The 24,184-nt window shown below is 40.5% G+C and overlaps 3 protein-coding genes across 4 annotated transcripts in view; 1 reads left to right on the top strand and 2 right to left on the bottom strand.

Annotated features, from left to right (window-relative positions):
- LOC145898544 (uncharacterized) overlaps positions 1–15,511 on the bottom strand; it is a 28,796-nt gene extending 13,285 nt beyond the window's left edge. The window contains exons 1-7 of one of the 2 annotated variants that reach the window (XM_082987045.1): positions 15,413–15,511; positions 15,059–15,197; positions 1,453–1,527; positions 1,211–1,339; positions 953–1,158; positions 699–784; positions 247–347 (exon numbers count right to left, since the gene is read on the bottom strand). In XM_082987045.1, the coding sequence (XP_082843171.1) occupies positions 247–347; positions 699–784; positions 953–1,158; positions 1,211–1,339; positions 1,453–1,527; positions 15,059–15,197; positions 15,413–15,414 (738 nt within the window). In that variant the 5' untranslated portion in view covers positions 15,415–15,511. Of the gene's footprint in view, positions 1–246; positions 348–698; positions 785–952; positions 1,159–1,210; positions 1,340–1,452; positions 1,680–15,058; positions 15,198–15,412 lie in introns of those variants that run through there. The other variant, XM_082987046.1, reaches the window with a different exon arrangement.
- A 336-nt stretch (positions 15,512–15,847) lies between these two features.
- Positions 15,848–18,157, top strand: LOC145898694 (uncharacterized). Its single transcript, XM_082987259.1, has 3 exons — positions 15,848–16,407; positions 16,469–16,616; positions 16,761–18,157. The coding sequence occupies exons 1-3, from the start codon at positions 16,156–16,158 to the stop codon at positions 17,111–17,113; spliced, it is 753 nt and encodes a 250-aa protein (XP_082843385.1). The 5' UTR covers positions 15,848–16,155; the 3' UTR covers positions 17,114–18,157.
- A 330-nt stretch (positions 18,158–18,487) lies between these two features.
- Positions 18,488–22,221, bottom strand: LOC145897629 (ceramide synthase 1-like). Its single transcript, XM_082986006.1, has 8 exons — positions 22,095–22,221; positions 21,719–21,985; positions 21,480–21,639; positions 21,152–21,332; positions 20,548–20,709; positions 20,266–20,413; positions 19,854–19,950; positions 18,488–19,300 (listed from the first exon to the last, which is right to left on the bottom strand). Coding segments are annotated over exons 2-8 (993 nt in total). The 5' UTR covers positions 21,962–21,985; positions 22,095–22,221; the 3' UTR covers positions 18,488–19,298.
- Positions 22,222–24,184: the final 1,963 nt, after the last annotated feature.

Below are 24,184 nucleotides of genomic sequence, written 5' to 3'. Positions count from 1 at the left end.
AGCATGAACCTGCCCAGTGGGGTCATGCCGCTCATGCCATTGCATGAAATATTACCGTGGGATTGTTTAGGCTATTGATATAACAAGGGTAATAATTTAAAGGATCGATTTACATGAAAAAGCAACAAACACTTGAACATGACATCAATTGACACAATAATTCTATATTCGATAACTATATGAAATTAAAACAAAAAACGTAGTCCACAATTAAAAATGTATTCCAACAAATATGCAAGGCTATACTTTAGTCATATCCTGCTGCCTTTTCAAATGAGTGATCTCAACTTTCTTGGCATCAACTTGGGCAGTTAACTGTTGTAATCTTTCATCTTTCATACCAAGGTCTGTAGTGCAAGTTTCATAGTTTAAAAAACTAAATTTTGAAACATCATTTTTAAAATCGAATCATATGTATTAAGTATAACAACAAAAACTGATTTATTTCAGTGGTGACCAGATCATTTCTACATACAGTAACGGGCAAAAAATATTTTTTAAGTTTAAAAATTAACTGAGCTGTCTGTATGATCGGGATTTCAAATTCACACAGAAATTTAACAACAACTGTAGATGGGTTAAAATGAAAGAGGTGAGGAAAAAAAACTTAAGAGGTGACTAACTTATTTGCAATTCTTGTGTCTGATATCACACATGTGCTATAATAAGCTTTACCAAATTAAAATACACCACCAAACCTTGCTGGAACTGCAACACTTTGTTGGTCATTTTTAAGATTTCATCTTTAGCATTGTGTAAAGCCCTTTCAAGTTTCTTCTTGCTCCTGCAAATATCAAATAAACAATACCAAATAATTCTGGCACAATTAAACATATACTTTTACTCACTAATGTTTTGCCTGCTATTTAAGTAGGCTTTATCAGGAAATACGAAAGCTATTTACACAAATGCAACATACATAAATGATGACGACAATATAATTTTAAATTACTTTGTATTTTTGCTGGATGCAGCCACATGTAAATGATCCATGTAACCGATAACCTCACTGCTGATTTCATTTAATCTATTGACCGTTTCCGACATGGAGAGCAAAGCCTCTTCAACACTGCAACTCAGTGCTTCAACATGATTATCCGACAAGGATAATGTAGTTTCATCGCCCGTAAGAGATGGCACCGAGTAAGTTGAAAAAAACTTGATAGAAAAATAATTTTATTTAAATGTTTTGTGGTTATGAAACACTTACCTCGGACAATTGAGACAAAAGATCGACTCTTTCTGAGCAAAGACTTTGGTAACCAACAATAAATATTGTGAGTTTTTGTTGGTATTTGGTTTTTAGTATGTCATCTTTTAACAAAGCTTCAAGCTCTTGCTGAAATAAAATCATCATGAATGCCCGCTACTTGCATCAAAAACAATTTTTTGCCCACTAAATATATAATATGTCACATTTTAACCTAATAACGTTAAGTAAATAAAATTTACCAAATCTGCCACAATTTCCATGTTGCTTCCTGAGGTCTCCAACAACTTTGTTGTGTCATCGTAATCTTGTAATGTCTGCAGGAATACAACATTACTTTATTTACTAAACAAGTTTGCATGTTGAAACAAATACATTATTGATTCTTTCTCTGATTGGCACTCTTTTGCAAAAGACTGACTTTTGTATTGTAAATGGTACACAAGCTTTCGCGAATTTCCTTCGCTTCGTCAGGTGTAAATAAACACAATGCGATACAAAAAAACAAGCGCAAGGCGGTCGAAGAAAAAAGGCACTGTAAATGATAAGCTGCCGTTAGTTGGCGTCGTCGTGTTGCTGCATCGTTCCTGCGGCATCGTCGTGTTGATAATGGCTCAGGAATCCCCAATCTCTGTTGAGCCCATCTTTGATGGCATTGAAGCGGTTAATGTGGTGTTGCTCGGCCGTCTCCCTTGCTGATCTTGATTTCCCTTTAACTTTTTGCAAGACCATTACCCGCATGTCGTCGACGCTATGCTTAGGCTCGTTGAAGTGTGCCCCCACTGGCTTTTCAGTGTTGTTATGTCGGACATCGCTCTTATGGCCATTCATTCTCTTTCGCAGAGTTTGTCCTGTCTGTCCAATGTACAGAGCGCGGGGGCAGCGTGCACATGTTATTGCGTACACCACGTTCGTTGATTTGCAAGTGAATGATCCATTTGGTGTAAATTTGTTGCTTTTATTGTTGACGGTGATGTGGTTCTCCGGGTTGATCAATTTGCACAGAGTACACCTAGTGCTTTTACACGGACGAGTTCCCAACTGTTGTTTGGTTGCATTCAGTGCCGAGGCAGTTAAAAGTTTCTTAAGATTAGGAGGTTGCCGATAGGCTATTACTGGCAGGTGTGGAAAAATTTCACTTACTGCTTTGTCTTGTTGAAGAATTGGTTGCAGGTCTCTTGCGATCTTTTTGAGGCGACCAACCGAATAGTTGTAGGTGATTGCAAGTGGTATACGCGTTGGGTTCTTCCTTTGGTTGTTGTATTGTAGAAGACGTTCTCTTGGGATCTTTGCTGCTCTTTTCATTTCTTTATCTACCAAGCTAGCCCGGTAGCCATTCGCCAGAAATACCTCCCGCAAAGCGCGTAAACGTGTGTTGCAGTCGTCGTAACGAGAACATATCCGTCTGTATCGCAGCGTTTGGGAATATATTATGGACCGATACACATGTCTGGGGTGGGAACTCGAAGGGTGTAGATACGTGCCTCGATCCGTCGGTTTATGATAGATAGAGGTGAAAAGTTCACCGTTTTGCAGTGCGACCGTTACATCCAGGAAGTGGACACATGTGGTAGACCACTCCACCGTGAATCGTATGTTCGGGTCCACTCGATTAAATTCTTGCACGAATAGCTGGAGGGGTCGTTCCCCCGCAGTCCAAATCAAGAAAACGTCATCGATAAACCGGTGGTATGTTTTTATCGATGACTCATATGGTTGTATGAAGCGTTCCTCCAAACTTGCCATAAAGATATTGGCGTATTGTGGTGCCAGGCGGGTACCCATTGCCGTACCTTTAATTTGGATATAATTGTTGCCGTCGAATTTGAAATTGTTGTGTTCCAGAATAAAACGGGTCAGTCGTAGGGCCGGTTTAGACCGGATATCTTCATCCGGGAGTGCTTCTTGTACAGCCTTCAGTCCACGCTCGTGGTCAATGTTGCTGTATAGCGATGTCACGTCCAACGTGACCAATAGAGCGTTGGAGGGAAGGTTTTTAATGGTTGACAAGCGCTTGATGAAATCTGTTGTGTCTTGAATGTAGCTTTTTGCTGATTGAGCGTGTGGCTTCAAAATTCTTTCGACGTATCCGGATATTTCCTCCGTGAGCGTTCCCAGGCCGCTTATAATTGGACGTCCTGGGTTGTTGGGTTTGTGCACCTTAGGTAGCAAGTAAAATACGCCTGGTGTCGGATCTTCAGGAACTAGAGACGCAGTGTCGTTCCTCACGCCTTCTGGAAACGATTTTATCAACTTCATGAGTTCCTTCCTGAACTTGTCGGTTGGGTCTGTTTCCAGCTTCTGGTAATATTCCACGTTGTCTAACTGACGGCAAGCTTCTTGCATGTAAGCTTCGGTGTCCATAACAACTATAGCGCCTCCCTTATCAGCAGGTTTGATAACGAGATTTTCACACTTCTTTAGTTGGTGGACAGCTACCGATTCTTCTCGTGATAAGTTCGGTCGATGGTCACGTTTATGGTTGAGAATTTCTGTCTCAACACGATTGCGAAAACAACTGATGTATAAATCCAGATTTGGGTTACGTCCTTCTGGAGGTGTCCACTCACAAAAGTGCGGCTTAGAGTTCACTTTGCCATTGTAGCTTTCCTGTGTGTTGGTTTCCTTGCCATGGAAATATTCTGCCAAGCGCATTCGGCGAAAGAACGCCTCTACATCTGCGCATACTTCGATTTTGTCTAGCTTTGTCGATGGACAAAAGTTGAGGCCTCTTCGCAGAAGCGATGTTTGACCACTGCTTAGGTTCTGCTCAGATAAGTTGATTATGTTCGTATCCCCTTGTTTGTTGATATGTGAACTGGGGTGCGCCTCCTCTCGCAAGTAGTGTAATTTGCGATTCTTATTGTTAATTAATTTCTGCAAAGTGGTGTTGTATTGGCTTCTGGCCCAATCAACAGTTTCCACGTCCTCGCCAACTTCAGCTCGAATGTTGTCAGTTAATTTATTCTGTTTGCTGTACATTATTTTTAACAGATGGTTACGCAGTTTTACTGATGCTTTTTGGCACAAAGCATGCGACCGCCTGGTGTTAAAAGTGTGTTTCAACGGATTTTTTAATCTGAGGCCCTTCGGTATCAAATTCTCTTGTTTGCATTTGGCAAGAAAATATATGTTCGACCTAACTTGCGCAAGTTCCTGCATCAAATGGGCAAAGTGCCATTGCTTTCGGCTGTATTTGGTGCCTGTCATCATCAAATTATTAAACTTGCCGTATCAGTCTATATGTGATAAATTCTTTCTCTGATTGGCACTCTTTTGCAAAAGACTGACTTTTGTATTGTAAATGGTACACAAGCTTTCGCGAATTTCCTTCGCTTCGTCAGGTGTAAATAAACACAATGCGATACAAAAAAACAAGCGCAAGGCGGTCGAAGAAAAAAGGCACTGTAAATGATAAGCTGCCGTTAGTTGGCGTCGTCGTGTTGCTGCATCGTTCCTGCGGCATCGTCGTGTTGATAATGGCTCAGGAATCCCCAATCTCTGTTGAGCCCATCTTTGATGGCATTGAAGCGGTTAATGTGGTGTTGCTCGGCCGTCTCCCTTGCTGATCTTGATTTCCCTTTAACTTTTTGCAAGACCATTACCCGCATGTCGTCGACGCTATGCTTAGGCTCGTTGAAGTGTGCCCCCACTGGCTTTTCAGTGTTGTTATGTCGGACATCGCTCTTATGGCCATTCATTCTCTTTCGCAGAGTTTGTCCTGTCTGTCCAATGTACAGAGCGCGGGGGCAGCGTGCACATGTTATTGCGTACACCACGTTCGTTGATTTGCAAGTGAATGATCCATTTGGTGTAAATTTGTTGCTTTTATTGTTGACGGTGATGTGGTTCTCCGGGTTGATCAATTTGCACAGAGTACACCTAGTGCTTTTACACGGACGAGTTCCCAACTGTTGTTTGGTTGCATTCAGTGCCGAGGCAGTTAAAAGTTTCTTAAGATTAGGAGGTTGCCGATAGGCTATTACTGGCAGGTGTGGAAAAATTTCACTTACTGCTTTGTCTTGTTGAAGAATTGGTTGCAGGTCTCTTGCGATCTTTTTGAGGCGACCAACCGAATAGTTGTAGGTGATTGCAAGTGGTATACGCGTTGGGTTCTTCCTTTGGTTGTTGTATTGTAGAAGACGTTCTCTTGGGATCTTTGCTGCTCTTTTCATTTCTTTATCTACCAAGCTAGCCCGGTAGCCATTCGCCAGAAATACCTCCCGCAAAGCGCGTAAACGTGTGTTGCAGTCGTCGTAACGAGAACATATCCGTCTGTATCGCAGCGTTTGGGAATATATTATGGACCGATACACATGTCTGGGGTGGGAACTCGAAGGGTGTAGATACGTGCCTCGATCCGTCGGTTTATGATAGATAGAGGTGAAAAGTTCACCGTTTTGCAGTGCGACCGTTACATCCAGGAAGTGGACACATGTGGTAGACCACTCCACCGTGAATCGTATGTTCGGGTCCACTCGATTAAATTCTTGCACGAATAGCTGGAGGGGTCGTTCCCCCGCAGTCCAAATCAAGAAAACGTCATCGATAAACCGGTGGTATGTTTTTATCGATGACTCATATGGTTGTATGAAGCGTTCCTCCAAACTTGCCATAAAGATATTGGCGTATTGTGGTGCCAGGCGGGTACCCATTGCCGTACCTTTAATTTGGATATAATTGTTGCCGTCGAATTTGAAATTGTTGTGTTCCAGAATAAAACGGGTCAGTCGTAGGGCCGGTTTAGACCGGATATCTTCATCCGGGAGTGCTTCTTGTACAGCCTTCAGTCCACGCTCGTGGTCAATGTTGCTGTATAGCGATGTCACGTCCAACGTGACCAATAGAGCGTTGGAGGGAAGGTTTTTAATGGTTGACAAGCGCTTGATGAAATCTGTTGTGTCTTGAATGTAGCTTTTTGCTGATTGAGCGTGTGGCTTCAAAATTCTTTCGACGTATCCGGATATTTCCTCCGTGAGCGTTCCCAGGCCGCTTATAATTGGACGTCCTGGGTTGTTGGGTTTGTGCACCTTAGGTAGCAAGTAAAATACGCCTGGTGTCGGATCTTCAGGAACTAGAGACGCAGTGTCGTTCCTCACGCCTTCTGGAAACGATTTTATCAACTTCATGAGTTCCTTCCTGAACTTGTCGGTTGGGTCTGTTTCCAGCTTCTGGTAATATTCCACGTTGTCTAACTGACGGCAAGCTTCTTGCATGTAAGCTTCGGTGTCCATAACAACTATAGCGCCTCCCTTATCAGCAGGTTTGATAACGAGATTTTCACACTTCTTTAGTTGGTGGACAGCTACCGATTCTTCTCGTGATAAGTTCGGTCGATGGTCACGTTTATGGTTGAGAATTTCTGTCTCAACACGATTGCGAAAACAACTGATGTATAAATCCAGATTTGGGTTACGTCCTTCTGGAGGTGTCCACTCACAAAAGTGCGGCTTAGAGTTCACTTTGCCATTGTAGCTTTCCTGTGTGTTGGTTTCCTTGCCATGGAAATATTCTGCCAAGCGCATTCGGCGAAAGAACGCCTCTACATCTGCGCATACTTCGATTTTGTCTAGCTTTGTCGATGGACAAAAGTTGAGGCCTCTTCGCAGAAGCGATGTTTGACCACTGCTTAGGTTCTGCTCAGATAAGTTGATTATGTTCGTATCCCCTTGTTTGTTGATATGTGAACTGGGGTGCGCCTCCTCTCGCAAGTAGTGTAATTTGCGATTCTTATTGTTAATTAATTTCTGCAAAGTGGTGTTGTATTGGCTTCTGGCCCAATCAACAGTTTCCACGTCCTCGCCAACTTCAGCTCGAATGTTGTCAGTTAATTTATTCTGTTTGCTGTACATTATTTTTAACAGATGGTTACGCAGTTTTACTGATGCTTTTTGGCACAAAGCATGCGACCGCCTGGTGTTAAAAGTGTGTTTCAACGGATTTTTTAATCTGAGGCCCTTCGGTATCAAATTCTCTTGTTTGCATTTGGCAAGAAAATATATGTTCGACCTAACTTGCGCAAGTTCCTGCATCAAATGGGCAAAGTGCCATTGCTTTCGGCTGTATTTGGTGCCTGTCATCATCAAATTATTAAACTTGCCGTATCAGTCTATATGTGATAAATTCTTTCTCTGATTGGCACTCTTTTGCAAAAGACTGACTTTTGTATTGTAAATGGTACACAAGCTTTCGCGAATTTCCTTCGCTTCGTCAGGTGTAAATAAACACAATGCGATACAAAAAAACAAGCGCAAGGCGGTCGAAGAAAAAAGGCACTGTAAATGATAAGCTGCCGTTAGTTGGCGTCGTCGTGTTGCTGCATCGTTCCTGCGGCATCGTCGTGTTGATAATGGCTCAGGAATCCCCAATCTCTGTTGAGCCCATCTTTGATGGCATTGAAGCGGTTAATGTGGTGTTGCTCGGCCGTCTCCCTTGCTGATCTTGATTTCCCTTTAACTTTTTGCAAGACCATTACCCGCATGTCGTCGACGCTATGCTTAGGCTCGTTGAAGTGTGCCCCCACTGGCTTTTCAGTGTTGTTATGTCGGACATCGCTCTTATGGCCATTCATTCTCTTTCGCAGAGTTTGTCCTGTCTGTCCAATGTACAGAGCGCGGGGGCAGCGTGCACATGTTATTGCGTACACCACGTTCGTTGATTTGCAAGTGAATGATCCATTTGGTGTAAATTTGTTGCTTTTATTGTTGACGGTGATGTGGTTCTCCGGGTTGATCAATTTGCACAGAGTACACCTAGTGCTTTTACACGGACGAGTTCCCAACTGTTGTTTGGTTGCATTCAGTGCCGAGGCAGTTAAAAGTTTCTTAAGATTAGGAGGTTGCCGATAGGCTATTACTGGCAGGTGTGGAAAAATTTCACTTACTGCTTTGTCTTGTTGAAGAATTGGTTGCAGGTCTCTTGCGATCTTTTTGAGGCGACCAACCGAATAGTTGTAGGTGATTGCAAGTGGTATACGCGTTGGGTTCTTCCTTTGGTTGTTGTATTGTAGAAGACGTTCTCTTGGGATCTTTGCTGCTCTTTTCATTTCTTTATCTACCAAGCTAGCCCGGTAGCCATTCGCCAGAAATACCTCCCGCAAAGCGCGTAAACGTGTGTTGCAGTCGTCGTAACGAGAACATATCCGTCTGTATCGCAGCGTTTGGGAATATATTATGGACCGATACACATGTCTGGGGTGGGAACTCGAAGGGTGTAGATACGTGCCTCGATCCGTCGGTTTATGATAGATAGAGGTGAAAAGTTCACCGTTTTGCAGTGCGACCGTTACATCCAGGAAGTGGACACATGTGGTAGACCACTCCACCGTGAATCGTATGTTCGGGTCCACTCGATTAAATTCTTGCACGAATAGCTGGAGGGGTCGTTCCCCCGCAGTCCAAATCAAGAAAACGTCATCGATAAACCGGTGGTATGTTTTTATCGATGACTCATATGGTTGTATGAAGCGTTCCTCCAAACTTGCCATAAAGATATTGGCGTATTGTGGTGCCAGGCGGGTACCCATTGCCGTACCTTTAATTTGGATATAATTGTTGCCGTCGAATTTGAAATTGTTGTGTTCCAGAATAAAACGGGTCAGTCGTAGGGCCGGTTTAGACCGGATATCTTCATCCGGGAGTGCTTCTTGTACAGCCTTCAGTCCACGCTCGTGGTCAATGTTGCTGTATAGCGATGTCACGTCCAACGTGACCAATAGAGCGTTGGAGGGAAGGTTTTTAATGGTTGACAAGCGCTTGATGAAATCTGTTGTGTCTTGAATGTAGCTTTTTGCTGATTGAGCGTGTGGCTTCAAAATTCTTTCGACGTATCCGGATATTTCCTCCGTGAGCGTTCCCAGGCCGCTTATAATTGGACGTCCTGGGTTGTTGGGTTTGTGCACCTTAGGTAGCAAGTAAAATACGCCTGGTGTCGGATCTTCAGGAACTAGAGACGCAGGATAAACCCCAATCCTTAATTAGGCGTGTTTAAATTACGCCTGCCACCTAACGAGCGCAAAAAACAAAGAAGCTTAACGCTGAGAGGCGTGATCGTGCTGTTTTTTTCTATTCGCAGCGTCTATCGTCATGAGCTTATGCGATTACTACTGATCCAAATCAGGCACCAAATACAGCCGAAAGCAATGGCACTTTGCCCATTTGATGCAGGAACTTGCGCAAGTTAGGTCGAACATATATTTTCTTGCCAAATGCAAACAAGAGAATTTGATACCGAAGGGCCTCAGATTAAAAAATCCGTTGAAACACACTTTTAACACCAGGCGGTCGCATGCTTTGTGCCAAAAAGCATCAGTAAAACTGCGTAACCATCTGTTAAAAATAATGTACAGCAAACAGAATAAATTAACTGACAACATTCGAGCTGAAGTTGGCGAGGACGTGGAAACTGTTGATTGGGCCAGAAGCCAATACAACACCACTTTGCAGAAATTAATTAACAATAAGAATCGCAAATTACACTACTTGCGAGAGGAGGCGCACCCCAGTTCACATATCAACAAACAAGGGGATACGAACATAATCAACTTATCTGAGCAGAACCTAAGCAGTGGTCAAACATCGCTTCTGCGAAGAGGCCTCAACTTTTGTCCATCGACAAAGCTAGACAAAATCGAAGTATGCGCAGATGTAGAGGCGTTCTTTCGCCGAATGCGCTTGGCAGAATATTTCCATGGCAAGGAAACCAACACACAGGAAAGCTACAATGGCAAAGTGAACTCTAAGCCGCACTTTTGTGAGTGGACACCTCCAGAAGGACGTAACCCAAATCTGGATTTATACATCAGTTGTTTTCGCAATCGTGTTGAGACAGAAATTCTCAACCATAAACGTGACCATCGACCGAACTTATCACGAGAAGAATCGGTAGCTGTCCACCAACTAAAGAAGTGTGAAAATCTCGTTATCAAACCTGCTGATAAGGGAGGCGCTATAGTTGTTATGGACACCGAAGCTTACATGCAAGAAGCTTGCCGTCAGTTAGACAACGTGGAATATTACCAGAAGCTGGAAACAGACCCAACCGACAAGTTCAGGAAGGAACTCATGAAGTTGATAAAATCGTTTCCAGAAGGCGTGAGGAACGACACTGCGTCTCTAGTTCCTGAAGATCCGACACCAGGCGTATTTTACTTGCTACCTAAGGTGCACAAACCCAACAACCCAGGACGTCCAATTATAAGCGGCCTGGGAACGCTCACGGAGGAAATATCCGGATACGTCGAAAGAATTTTGAAGCCACACGCTCAATCAGCAAAAAGCTACATTCAAGACACAACAGATTTCATCAAGCGCTTGTCAACCATTAAAAACCTTCCCTCCAACGCTCTATTGGTCACGTTGGACGTGACATCGCTATACAGCAACATTGACCACGAGCGTGGACTGAAGGCTGTACAAGAAGCACTCCCGGATGAAGATATCCGGTCTAAACCGGCCCTACGACTGACCCGTTTTATTCTGGAACACAACAATTTCAAATTCGACGGCAACAATTATATCCAAATTAAAGGTACGGCAATGGGTACCCGCCTGGCACCACAATACGCCAATATCTTTATGGCAAGTTTGGAGGAACGCTTCATACAACCATATGAGTCATCGATAAAAACATACCACCGGTTTATCGATGACGTTTTCTTGATTTGGACTGCGGGGGAACGACCCCTCCAGCTATTCGTGCAAGAATTTAATCGAGTGGACCCGAACATACGATTCACGGTGGAGTGGTCTACCACATGTGTCCACTTCCTGGATGTAACGGTCGCACTGCAAAACGGTGAACTTTTCACCTCTATCTATCATAAACCGACGGATCGAGGCACGTATCTACACCCTTCGAGTTCCCACCCCAGACATGTGTATCGGTCCATAATATATTCCCAAACGCTGCGATACAGACGGATATGTTCTCGTTACGACGACTGCAACACACGTTTACGCGCTTTGCGGGAGGTATTTCTGGCGAATGGCTACCGGGCTAGCTTGGTAGATAAAGAAATGAAAAGAGCAGCAAAGATCCCAAGAGAACGTCTTCTACAATACAACAACCAAAGGAAGAACCCAACGCGTATACCACTTGCAATCACCTACAACTATTCGGTTGGTCGCCTCAAAAAGATCGCAAGAGACCTGCAACCAATTCTTCAACAAGACAAAGCAGTAAGTGAAATTTTTCCACACCTGCCAGTAATAGCCTATCGGCAACCTCCTAATCTTAAGAAACTTTTAACTGCCTCGGCACTGAATGCAACCAAACAACAGTTGGGAACTCGTCCGTGTAAAAGCACTAGGTGTACTCTGTGCAAATTGATCAACCCGGAGAACCACATCACCGTCAACAATAAAAGCAACAAATTTACACCAAATGGATCATTCACTTGCAAATCAACGAACGTGGTGTACGCAATAACATGTGCACGCTGCCCCCGCGCTCTGTACATTGGACAGACAGGACAAACTCTGCGAAAGAGAATGAATGGCCATAAGAGCGATGTCCGACATAACAACACTGAAAAGCCAGTGGGGGCACACTTCAACGAGCCTAAGCATAGCGTCGACGACATGCGGGTAATGGTCTTGCAAAAAGTTAAAGGGAAATCAAGATCAGCAAGGGAGACGGCCGAGCAACACCACATTAACCGCTTCAATGCCATCAAAGATGGGCTCAACAGAGATTGGGGATTCCTGAGCCATTATCAACACGACGATGCCGCAGGAACGATGCAGCAACACGACGACGCCAACTAACGGCAGCTTATCATTTACAGTGCCTTTTTTCTTCGACCGCCTTGCGCTTGTTTTTTTGTATCGCATTGTGTTTATTTACACCTGACGAAGCGAAGGAAATTCGCGAAAGCTTGTGTACCATTTACAATACAAAAGTCAGTCTTTTGCAAAAGAGTGCCAATCAGAGAAAGAATTTATCACATATAGACTGATACGGCAAGTTTAATAATTTGATGATGACAGGCACCAAATACAGCCGAAAGCAATGGCACTTTGCCCATTTGATGCAGGAACTTGCGCAAGTTAGGTCGAACATATATTTTCTTGCCAAATGCAAACAAGAGAATTTGATACCGAAGGGCCTCAGATTAAAAAATCCGTTGAAACACACTTTTAACACCAGGCGGTCGCATGCTTTGTGCCAAAAAGCATCAGTAAAACTGCGTAACCATCTGTTAAAAATAATGTACAGCAAACAGAATAAATTAACTGACAACATTCGAGCTGAAGTTGGCGAGGACGTGGAAACTGTTGATTGGGCCAGAAGCCAATACAACACCACTTTGCAGAAATTAATTAACAATAAGAATCGCAAATTACACTACTTGCGAGAGGAGGCGCACCCCAGTTCACATATCAACAAACAAGGGGATACGAACATAATCAACTTATCTGAGCAGAACCTAAGCAGTGGTCAAACATCGCTTCTGCGAAGAGGCCTCAACTTTTGTCCATCGACAAAGCTAGACAAAATCGAAGTATGCGCAGATGTAGAGGCGTTCTTTCGCCGAATGCGCTTGGCAGAATATTTCCATGGCAAGGAAACCAACACACAGGAAAGCTACAATGGCAAAGTGAACTCTAAGCCGCACTTTTGTGAGTGGACACCTCCAGAAGGACGTAACCCAAATCTGGATTTATACATCAGTTGTTTTCGCAATCGTGTTGAGACAGAAATTCTCAACCATAAACGTGACCATCGACCGAACTTATCACGAGAAGAATCGGTAGCTGTCCACCAACTAAAGAAGTGTGAAAATCTCGTTATCAAACCTGCTGATAAGGGAGGCGCTATAGTTGTTATGGACACCGAAGCTTACATGCAAGAAGCTTGCCGTCAGTTAGACAACGTGGAATATTACCAGAAGCTGGAAACAGACCCAACCGACAAGTTCAGGAAGGAACTCATGAAGTTGATAAAATCGTTTCCAGAAGGCGTGAGGAACGACACTGCGTCTCTAGTTCCTGAAGATCCGACACCAGGCGTATTTTACTTGCTACCTAAGGTGCACAAACCCAACAACCCAGGACGTCCAATTATAAGCGGCCTGGGAACGCTCACGGAGGAAATATCCGGATACGTCGAAAGAATTTTGAAGCCACACGCTCAATCAGCAAAAAGCTACATTCAAGACACAACAGATTTCATCAAGCGCTTGTCAACCATTAAAAACCTTCCCTCCAACGCTCTATTGGTCACGTTGGACGTGACATCGCTATACAGCAACATTGACCACGAGCGTGGACTGAAGGCTGTACAAGAAGCACTCCCGGATGAAGATATCCGGTCTAAACCGGCCCTACGACTGACCCGTTTTATTCTGGAACACAACAATTTCAAATTCGACGGCAACAATTATATCCAAATTAAAGGTACGGCAATGGGTACCCGCCTGGCACCACAATACGCCAATATCTTTATGGCAAGTTTGGAGGAACGCTTCATACAACCATATGAGTCATCGATAAAAACATACCACCGGTTTATCGATGACGTTTTCTTGATTTGGACTGCGGGGGAACGACCCCTCCAGCTATTCGTGCAAGAATTTAATCGAGTGGACCCGAACATACGATTCACGGTGGAGTGGTCTACCACATGTGTCCACTTCCTGGATGTAACGGTCGCACTGCAAAACGGTGAACTTTTCACCTCTATCTATCATAAACCGACGGATCGAGGCACGTATCTACACCCTTCGAGTTCCCACCCCAGACATGTGTATCGGTCCATAATATATTCCCAAACGCTGCGATACAGACGGATATGTTCTCGTTACGACGACTGCAACACACGTTTACGCGCTTTGCGGGAGGTATTTCTGGCGAATGGCTACCGGGCTAGCTTGGTAGATAAAGAAATGAAAAGAGCAGCAAAGATCCCAAGAGAACGTCTTCTACAATACAACAACCAAAGGAAGAACCCAACGCGTATACCACTTGCAATCACCTACAACTATTCGGTTGGTCGCCTCAAAAAGATCGCAAGAGACCTGCAACCAATTCTTCAACAAGACAAAGCAGTAAGTGAAATTTTTCCACACCTGCCAGTAATAGCCTATCGGCAACCTCCTAATCTTAAGAAACTTTTAACTGCCTCGGCACTGAATGCAACCAAACAACAGTTGGGAACTCGTCCGTGTAAAAGCACTAGGTGTACTCTGTGCAAATTGATCAACCCGGAGAACCACATCACCGTCAACAATAAAAGCAACAAATTTACACCAAATGGATCATTCACTTGCAAATCAACGAACGTGGTGTACGCAATAACATGTGCACGCTGCCCCCGCGCTCTGTACATTGGACAGACAGGACAAACTCTGCGAAAGAGAATGAATGGCCATAAGAGCGATGTCCGACATAACAACACTGAAAAGCCAGTGGGGGCACACTTCAACGAGCCTAAGCATAGCGTCGACGACATGCGGGTAATGGTCTTGCAAAAAGTTAAAGGGAAATCAAGATCAGCAAGGGAGACGGCCGAGCAACACCACATTAACCGCTTCAATGCCATCAAAGATGGGCTCAACAGAGATTGGGGATTCCTGAGCCATTATCAACACGACGATGCCGCAGGAACGATGCAGCAACACGACGACGCCAACTAACGGCAGCTTATCATTTACAGTGCCTTTTTTCTTCGACCGCCTTGCGCTTGTTTTTTTGTATCGCATTGTGTTTATTTACACCTGACGAAGCGAAGGAAATTCGCGAAAGCTTGTGTACCATTTACAATACAAAAGTCAGTCTTTTGCAAAAGAGTGCCAATCAGAGAAAGAATTTATCACATATAGACTGATACGGCAAGTTTAATAATTTGATTATTGATTCTGCTTGTGATATCATCGAGTTGCTGTTTGGTTTTAGCCTGCTCCCGTGCAACATGAGAGTCATGCAACTTCTTCATGATACAGGTGGCTGCATCACCTTGGACCATAAACATGTTGTCCATTTTGTTCCTGTTACAATTTTAAATACATTAAGCCGTTGTAATATGTTTTCCTTCTTGTGTTACAAGTTTGACTTTGACTATACATTTTACCTTATCCTATACCAATAGCGAAAGATACAAATTACTATAGGAATACTGCACCAGAGGCACTGGTTTACCAGGCACTAACAAATAGTGATGTATTAGCACAATCATGACACACCTGGTTTTATTGTTACTTACATGCAAAATGTTGATATTTATAATTTTCCAGGTCAGTGTTTGCCAGCCATCTTGAGAGCTTAGAGAACTTCGCAACAGTCACGGTTCACTTATTACAACAATACAAATGTGATGGTAATCGCATTTACTTTGATAATTTTGAATTTTTCTTCGGATTTTGCCGGTCATGTTAAGAAATTGGTGGTAACATCAGCGTCCGGGAGGAAAATGGCAAATAGTGTCTAAATTTCCGGAATTTTGAAGATGGCACTCGCACCCATAATAGCCTGTGAATTCACGTATGCCCGAGAATCATCAGGGATGGATACCACGACCAAAAGGGGAAAGGGTAAAAAAGGCTGAACTCTGTAAAAAAAAATTTTCAAAATTTGTCAACGTGAATGACATAATCTGTCCGAAATTGCGCTTTGACAAATGTGGTAAACCTAACTTATTAAAAATGTTTTTTGAGCAGTAAAAGGGACAGATGCTAGTTGATGTATTCGTATTTGAGGGTACAGCACATTAACCAAAGACTGACAATGACAAGTTGCCCATGAGTTCAATGTGCAGTGTGCTTTATTATGACATAATAGTCACACATTAACACTGTTAAATTTATTTTGGAAAAAACAATGACTTGTTATGCATTAGTGCACACACTACGGCCATGATCAGTGAAACGGAAAGAGTAAATAAATATTTAGAATAGAACAACACCCATGAGAATTTGCGTAAACACAGTATTTTTTTCAACCTAAATAATGAAAATAATATGTGTGGGTTTTTGGAAAACTGGAACTAAGAGTTTATCAAAGGCACTTACCCATCTTGGCTACAATGTTTATGACTATGAGGAGCAAATCGTGTATTTATCTCATATTTGGGACAAATTTTTCGAGGGGTCGTTGACAGATCAGGAAATTTATGAAGCGTTTAAAGACATTGACGTACTCATAGATGGGCCAGTAATTGTGTTTTGGGAAGAAATATACAGGGTTTTTCCTGATTCCAAAGTAAGCTTGTTTTCATTATTTTATTAAGTTCCCAAATTGACATTTTCTTAATTCAATGCAGGTTATTTTGACTATACGAGATGAAGACAGTTGGTGGAAGAGTTGGAAGAATATGCAGGATAAGTTTTTCTCTGGTTCATATTTGTTTAGAATGGCACTCATGGTTTCACCGGCAGCTAACAGTTTTATCTCACTTGGAAAGAGAATATGTGAGTATCAGTTAATAATCTGTTTTATACCCAACAACTACGACTATGACAGCTTTCTCACTGCCAACATTGTTATGTTTGGCATACAATTTATCAACTTTTGCAATCTTAATTGCAACAAAAAACTATCACACACTTTTGCAGTTGGGATGGCTTATGGATTCGAAAACCTAGGCAGATTTACTCTTGGTTGGAATCCCAATGAAAGACTTTACAAAATGAAGTTTAGGAAGCACAACTGTTATGTTCTCAACACAGTGCCTGAAGACAAACGGCTTATCCACCAAAGCAAGAATGGGTGGAAACCAGTATGTGATTACCTGGGACATGATGTACCTGATATACCATATCCACATCAAAATAAAAATGCAAGTTTATTTGATGAACAAATGACTAAAAGTCCGTTGTTTATAAAGATAATACGGGAGTTCAAAATTATTGCAGTTGTGTTATGTGCTGGCTTGGCAGTCTCTCTAGCCTGGTATTTTAAATCTTAACAAAAACAAGTTTAAATGTTGGATTTACTGCACTACAACCATCATGCAATGCTTCATCCTGTGGCAATTGTTCATGTGCAGTGACATGAGTTTTAAAGTGTTGTAACTTGTGACATTTTTAAATATGTATATTTATGATTTAACTCAAACCTGCTTCACACAATCTTGCCAATTCGCTTTAAGATTATGTCCTGATATTCTATATTATTAATTTTTTATTCACATAATTCTTTAGCTTCCTAGTATGTTATTTTTATTGTGAATTGTCACCAGTCAGCTCTTACAAAAAGTCATAATACATTTTGGTCTGTAGGAATCACCTTCAATTTTATGAAGTTTTGTCCAAGCTTTTGGAGGTTTTACTAGAGTTATCTACCTAACCTTATTTTGAACATGAACTCTCTATTTCCGTGGTCCCCATTGTTATATTATGCATTTTTCTGCACTTTAAAACCCCTATGTAAATAATAATTGCTCGAGAGACATTACAGTTGATTAAAGGCCACTTTAACTTCACAATGGAGGTGAAAAAAACATGCTTGAAGTTACTCCCAGAGAATGTTGTGTGTTGTTATTTCCTTGAAAATAAAATTATCATGGTTACCTAAATTCTAGTATACTTGTTTCAATGCAACAACTTTTGACATACTTGATTTATTCCAATGATTTTTGTTGATGATCGTACAATCATTTTGGTGTGTATTTTGTAATTGAAAGACATTTTTCCCTGTGTAACATGAAGTACCACGCATTTTTAGGAAAACAGTATGTGGACTGACACTGTATTCTTACATATGTAGATTTTCGAAAAGGGTAATTTCATATACTTTTTGTGAAAAGTAATTTCCTATATTTTTTGCTGCTATATGGTTATGTTGGCATTTCTGCATTGCATTAAATAGGGTTGAACCTCAAGTGTGTCTATTGCACAAGTCATTGTTTTTGTGGTGGTTCATTGGTATAGGTTCCTTTGCTTTTACTGTGAATGAAAGAACTAGCATTTATACTGAAACCACAAAGGGTTTGCTTGAATTCATGATAAAATAAACGGTTTTCTTTTGAGGTTTGGCTGCTGTTCCTCAGTGCACAAATAGTAATTTTAAACCTTTGGAGGTATAACCTGTTTATCGTGATATGATGAAAACATTTTGTGTCTATTGCATAAACCTAATGCCATGACAACACCCTTTTTATGAGTCAGCAGAACCCATGGAGTTCGCTCACTACAATATCCAATGAATTAACTGAAATGAATTCATTTCCCTCAAAATTTTAGTAAGTACGGGCATATTTAATCATGACTGTTGTTAAGAGTTTTGCATCTATTATACAAAACTTCAGACACATCTTTAAATTGCAATACAGGTAATGTAATAGAACCATCACAAGTTTATTTGAATTACTTTTTTTTTTGAAACCTTAATATCTTATGGCAGTGCAAATCTTAAAATCACATATGTTATTACTGAGAAAAAGCATGTTTGAATCATGATACACAATACAAAAATTGCACTTATATACTTGTAACAAGTTGTTGAGTTTTTGCCTAACTACAAAAAAATTAGTCTTAGTGAAAATGGGACACAACTAAATCATAGTAAACAAGCATTAGTTTTACAGCTCATGCCGACAAGGAAAAAAACAAACACTGCATACTGGTTTCTGAACACATAATTACATGCAAAAACATTAAAGCAGCAAATTGTTTAGAGGTAACAGTGCAACCACAAGTAGTTGCCAGTGGTTTGCACCACCAAAAATAACTAAAATTTATGACAGTGATTTTGAATGGTGGGTTCCTGCAGCATGTGAAAAGCACACAGCAACAGACTGGGATATTGCAATGACATGATGTTAAGGTGTTCAATTAGCAATAAAAGTTTACAATGTACCAGCAATTTTATAGCGAATAATTATGGCTGTATTAAATAGGCAAGTAACTTGATAAAAATGATGCTTCCAAATCAAATGTTGGTTGGTAGTACCCTATTAATAAGGCCAGTCTTGCAGCATTGATTTTCCATGAAAAATGGACACAACACATGGATTGCTGGAATTTCGTGGCCGTTGACAGTTGAAATATAGTTAAAGAATAACTTCATCACTAAGTAAATACATGAACTCTCAGCAACAGAAGCAATCAAACATCTGGGCTTCACAAAGTTTGTATTGACCTTGAATCCGTTTCTGCAACAACACAAGAGTAAGACAATTTTCCAGCATTCATAAAAATCAACACGAAAGAAATCTCTAGAGTAAAAGTGGTTTGAATGTTGGTGGGCATATTAGGTGGTAGAAATCAATTTCTCTTGATCCTTTGAGACCTTAATAGTGTACCAACACTCAACTATAATCTATTATCCTTGGATTACTGAATACACTTTTTCTGTAAGTTATCATGTGTTCTGAGAAAATTTTAATTTGATTGCACAAACTACTGAAGGTACATTTATTTAATAGATTCTGGAAAAAATCGTAATTTCCTGGAAAATTGTGTTGGATTCAGAAAAGCTGCACATTGGACTTTGCATTAAGCTGTGCCAACAACAGCATCAACAAGCCTGATGTTTAAATGCCCTGAGGTTAGCATATTGCAACACTGCCACAAGCGACTGTTGTTTACCAGCCTATGCAACACATAATTGGCACCTATTTCCAGTAAAGCTTAGATATTTTTGAAAGAAAAAATATCCTAATTATGCATCATTTACACGAAAGTTTTTGGCTGCATGGAACTTACATTTTTCTTTCTTATCTATTCCATTTTCAAATTCCCTTGTATCTTCCACTTCGGTTGTCTGTCCAGTGACAACCTTGTATGCCATGATGACAATAAACTGAAACCAAAAGTCAACATAAACAAATAGAACAGGCCCAAAACAATATGCTAAAATTAACCATCAACTAATTTCTAATTATTTTATAAAATCAGCATGATGATAGCATGTTTTACATGGAAAAAATTTTTTTCCCTGTTGCTTGGTAACAAAAATTTTGAAACGGTGTGTCATTAATATTTTATGTTCAAGAACATCTGTTGTAGCAGCTGGGTAAAGTAAGTTATTAATTTGATTGTACTTTACAATAAATGGCAGTATTACTATTACTTTTTTTGGTTGTACATAATATAATTATTTTGCTAAAGTCCTCACCATAAACCAATAGATGTTCATTCCAAGTAAGATCCACAGCAAACCATTGAAGAAAAAGTAAAATGGCATTTTGTCTGACACCTTTCTACTGACATATCCCGCAGCATACATTGCTTTCAATGGGTACCAATATAGTCGGAAAACAAACCTATTAAGTAATGGACGGTAATTATTTTTCTTACTAACTTTTTTTTTGCAAATTTTGGAATCTTTTGCAACAACGATAATTAACATTAGGTAACACAAGGGACACAAAATTTAAACATGATACCAATTTCATACCAGGCTGCCCCAAACAATAAAAACCCCAACGTGGAAAGTGCGTCACACACAGTGTGCCATTTTCCACCTTTGGTTTTGAAGTAGACTGCCAACTTCGTCCCCTCCAAAATTATGTCAGTGATATCATGCAGAAATAATACAAGGATACCAACATTCGTATACCTGTTAAACATAACACTGAGTTAAATAACTGAATAACAAACACAGCAGAATAGATTTGACAAACAAGAATAAGTTGTTAGTAGTTTGATTGTTTGTTTTTTACAAATTTTACAACCATTGGCACGAAAATGTTTTTATAACGAACGGATTTTATATTTTATGCCAACCTGAAGATAAAGGTAATAATTGTTTTTGTATTGCATAACTGGGTAGGTAAAAGTGCAGCGCAAGTGTGCACCGCAATGCTGACTAACAACAATGTGGCAATTGCTTTTCACAGGTGTATGTGATATAACGAGGGACATTGCGTAACATGAATTGTGTCAAACTACAAAAGATGTATTATTTTGTGACTGCCTATGTCAATCACACACTTGCTCAAACTAAATGAGATTATGATGTGAAAAATTCTACATACACAAGTTATGGAGTTCTAACTTACCTAAACACATATGAAAATGCTATCAGAAGCATTGTCACTACATGGTGAGCCAACATGACATAAGAGTCTTTTCTCCACATGTCGATGTATAGTGTTGCATAGACAGAATGTACATAAAAACTGAGTTGAACTAAGTAAGCAATAGAGATTTCTTGTGGCACTGTATTTTCCAAATCCCATCCTTAAAATATAAAAAGCAATGATAAACTCAAAGTCCAGCCAGTGCGTAACAAAAGTTATTTATTTTACTTAGTTATAATAAACTAACTGTTATTCATCAATGCTAATTTGGCACAAAACTGTTTTAAAGAAAATAAAATACACGCACCATAAAATGTAGAAGGGGCATCATGAAAGAAGTTGTTCTTGGTGAAAAACAGCAGGTAAATCGAGTAAGACCATGTACATATATAAAAGATAAGCTTCCAAGCACTTTCTGGGGCTTTTATAGTCTCAAGTTTGGGAAGTTTAGCTTGATCTGCGATGGGCTAAGATGGTAAAATACACAAGTTTACATTTATTCATAAGATAATAAGTAAACTTATCTATCTTGTGATGCAGTTTTACCTGAAATATAAACACAGTTGCCAAAAGTCGTAGAACCGTCCAGCAGATGGCAAGCAAAAGAACATAGACTACATCTATCGTTTCAATATTGGCATATTGATTGAATATGGAAACCCAGCCAACAAAGGTCTTGTCCTTCTGATCAATATCATTCCAAGCGTTAAAAATTGTTCCCCACACATCATGCACGAATGTGTAATACGAAGGATAGGTAAAGTTGTACGCTACTTTGCTTGATTCCATTTTAACCAAGAACCTACAGCAGCACTGTAAAAATAGCAACCCTACGTAAGTTATTGCACGCCTCTAAACGAAAACTCGTCGACCACGACGATCTCTCAATGAAACACGACTTCACTGCAACACCCAGCATTACCTAACTGTTTAGTGTGAGAAACGTTGATTCGGTATTTCCTGGTGGCGTCAGAGGTCCTTTTGTGCATGTCCAGCTAACGTCAGCTGTTTCTCTCAAGAATTGCGGGTTGATCGTGACTCGCGAGGTTGTTGCGACGTTTAGGGGATTTGTGTTTTAAAAGTAAAATCTTCATTCTTACACGCAGGGAGTCGAACGTGGTCCTAACCCGACTACAAGTTTCTTGTTTAAGCGGAACTAAATTTGAACCAGTCATTTATAATCTGAACAAAACCTTTCGGAAACTGAACTATAAGAAAAGGTTAGCCGACAAGACAAGCAATTGTCAAGTGAACTGGGACATAATCTGTCAAGAGTATTTTTCGAGACGGACTTGTGGGTGAAAATGTTCACTTCGGTGAAGTAACTTCGCCACACTGGGTGAAAAGTTACTTCAATTGAGCCGTGTTTTCGGTGCACGCACTTCACTCGGTGCAGTGTGACTTCACTGAACTGAAAAGTGCTTGCCCCTATAATACATGCACGTCACCAATTGACACCCCTAACTGTACTCTGGTTTGATTGCGTACTACTTGAACCCATGTCGCTTATTTAACACAATTACCCCAAAAGCTAACGTAACAACATTAAATGCAAACCAAGTTTATTTAAATTGTTTGCAAAGGATGCAACAGAAACTTCTTTTTGGAGCGTTTGGAGCACATTTCATGTGTGTCCATCTCTTGCAAAAATCACATGAAATCTATGAACACATAAACAGCATGTGTTGTGAATTATGAAAACAGACAGTGCAAACATGTCAAAAACACATATTTGACTAACATCTATGATTTTTAAATGATTTTTTTACCCCGGGTTATCATGTGTTGATTAAAGACCTTCAAAAAAAAAAAAAAAAAAGCAAATGACCGTCATGTTAAATTATTTATTAGCCTACATAATGTTTAAAAATATGTTCAACCTCAGCATCAATATTAACATGTTCTATTAAAGATGTTAACATACCTTCCAGCCCTACACATACTAATTGATATCTGCCTTGCTGAAATGCTGTATAATTTCATTGTATTCTATGTCTGCAAAAATTTCATCACACAGCACACATCGTGCAGATAATGTCAATGTTTGCTTGTAAGCGTGAAGGTCAGGAAAAAATTATTCATTTTGATCCTATTATAAAGGACATATAGTAAATTCAGGTATGACTCTTAAAGAACACAGCATAAGATAGCATAAATTGAATTACACTACGTTATTACAAGAAGTGCTCGCAGGCTACACACCAAGATCTTCGAGTGAAGTAACTTCACCGAGTGAGGTCATAAGGTGAAGTCCCTTCACCGAGTACGATGATCGGTGAAGTTACTTTACCAGGTGTAATGATGGGTGCAGTTGCTCACTCGGTGAAGTTGAGTGAAGTGACTGCACAGAAGCGCACATTTTTACAAACAACCCCTGTTGTATTTTTCTGTGCAAAATTTGGTTAATGAAGGTTTTTGTTGAGGCTTTGTTAAGCACTGATGGGAAATTGCGCATAAATAACATTCACGGCAATTATCAAACCAAGTCAAACACCAACTCGAAACGAAACCGAAAGTTTCTGCGTGTTATTTGGATGGCAGAATAATTACAAACCTGAAGTTTTGGCGATAGTGTAACGAAAAACGGAACATTTTGAAATCGACTAGATTTGAAAAGTCCTAGAATATTCGGCAAAGTGCACAATGGTCATCAAGTTCAGATATTGCCAAATGGTAAAAAAACGTATAACAATTTCTTTGTTCGAAATTACTACAGAAATAGTCTTTACACATAGGCTATAGTCTGGAACGAATACGTCCTGTATGGCAGTCTACAACATTTTGTCTGTTAGTTACAAAACTTATGCATATTACAACACACCGGCACACGCAGCGAAATTTTGGGTTGTATTACAAACAAGGTATAAATCCTTGCTATTTGGTTTTAAAAACGCAGATGTTGGCTAAAGCGCATTGTTGGTCTTAGGTGCTGCGGTTTTAAATATGAAAGGATAAAAAAAGTCGATAACAATTCATTTTCCTTTTTCAAGAGATCTACTTTCCAATTCTTTG

Source organism: Ascidia mentula, chromosome 4 (genome assembly GCF_947561715.1).
Source record: "Ascidia mentula chromosome 4, kaAscMent1.1, whole genome shotgun sequence".
In the NCBI taxonomy this organism is placed as follows: domain Eukaryota; kingdom Metazoa; phylum Chordata; class Ascidiacea; order Phlebobranchia; family Ascidiidae; genus Ascidia; species Ascidia mentula.
The sequence above is the reverse complement of the archived record's forward strand: the minus strand, read 5'-3'. Positions and strand labels throughout refer to the sequence as shown.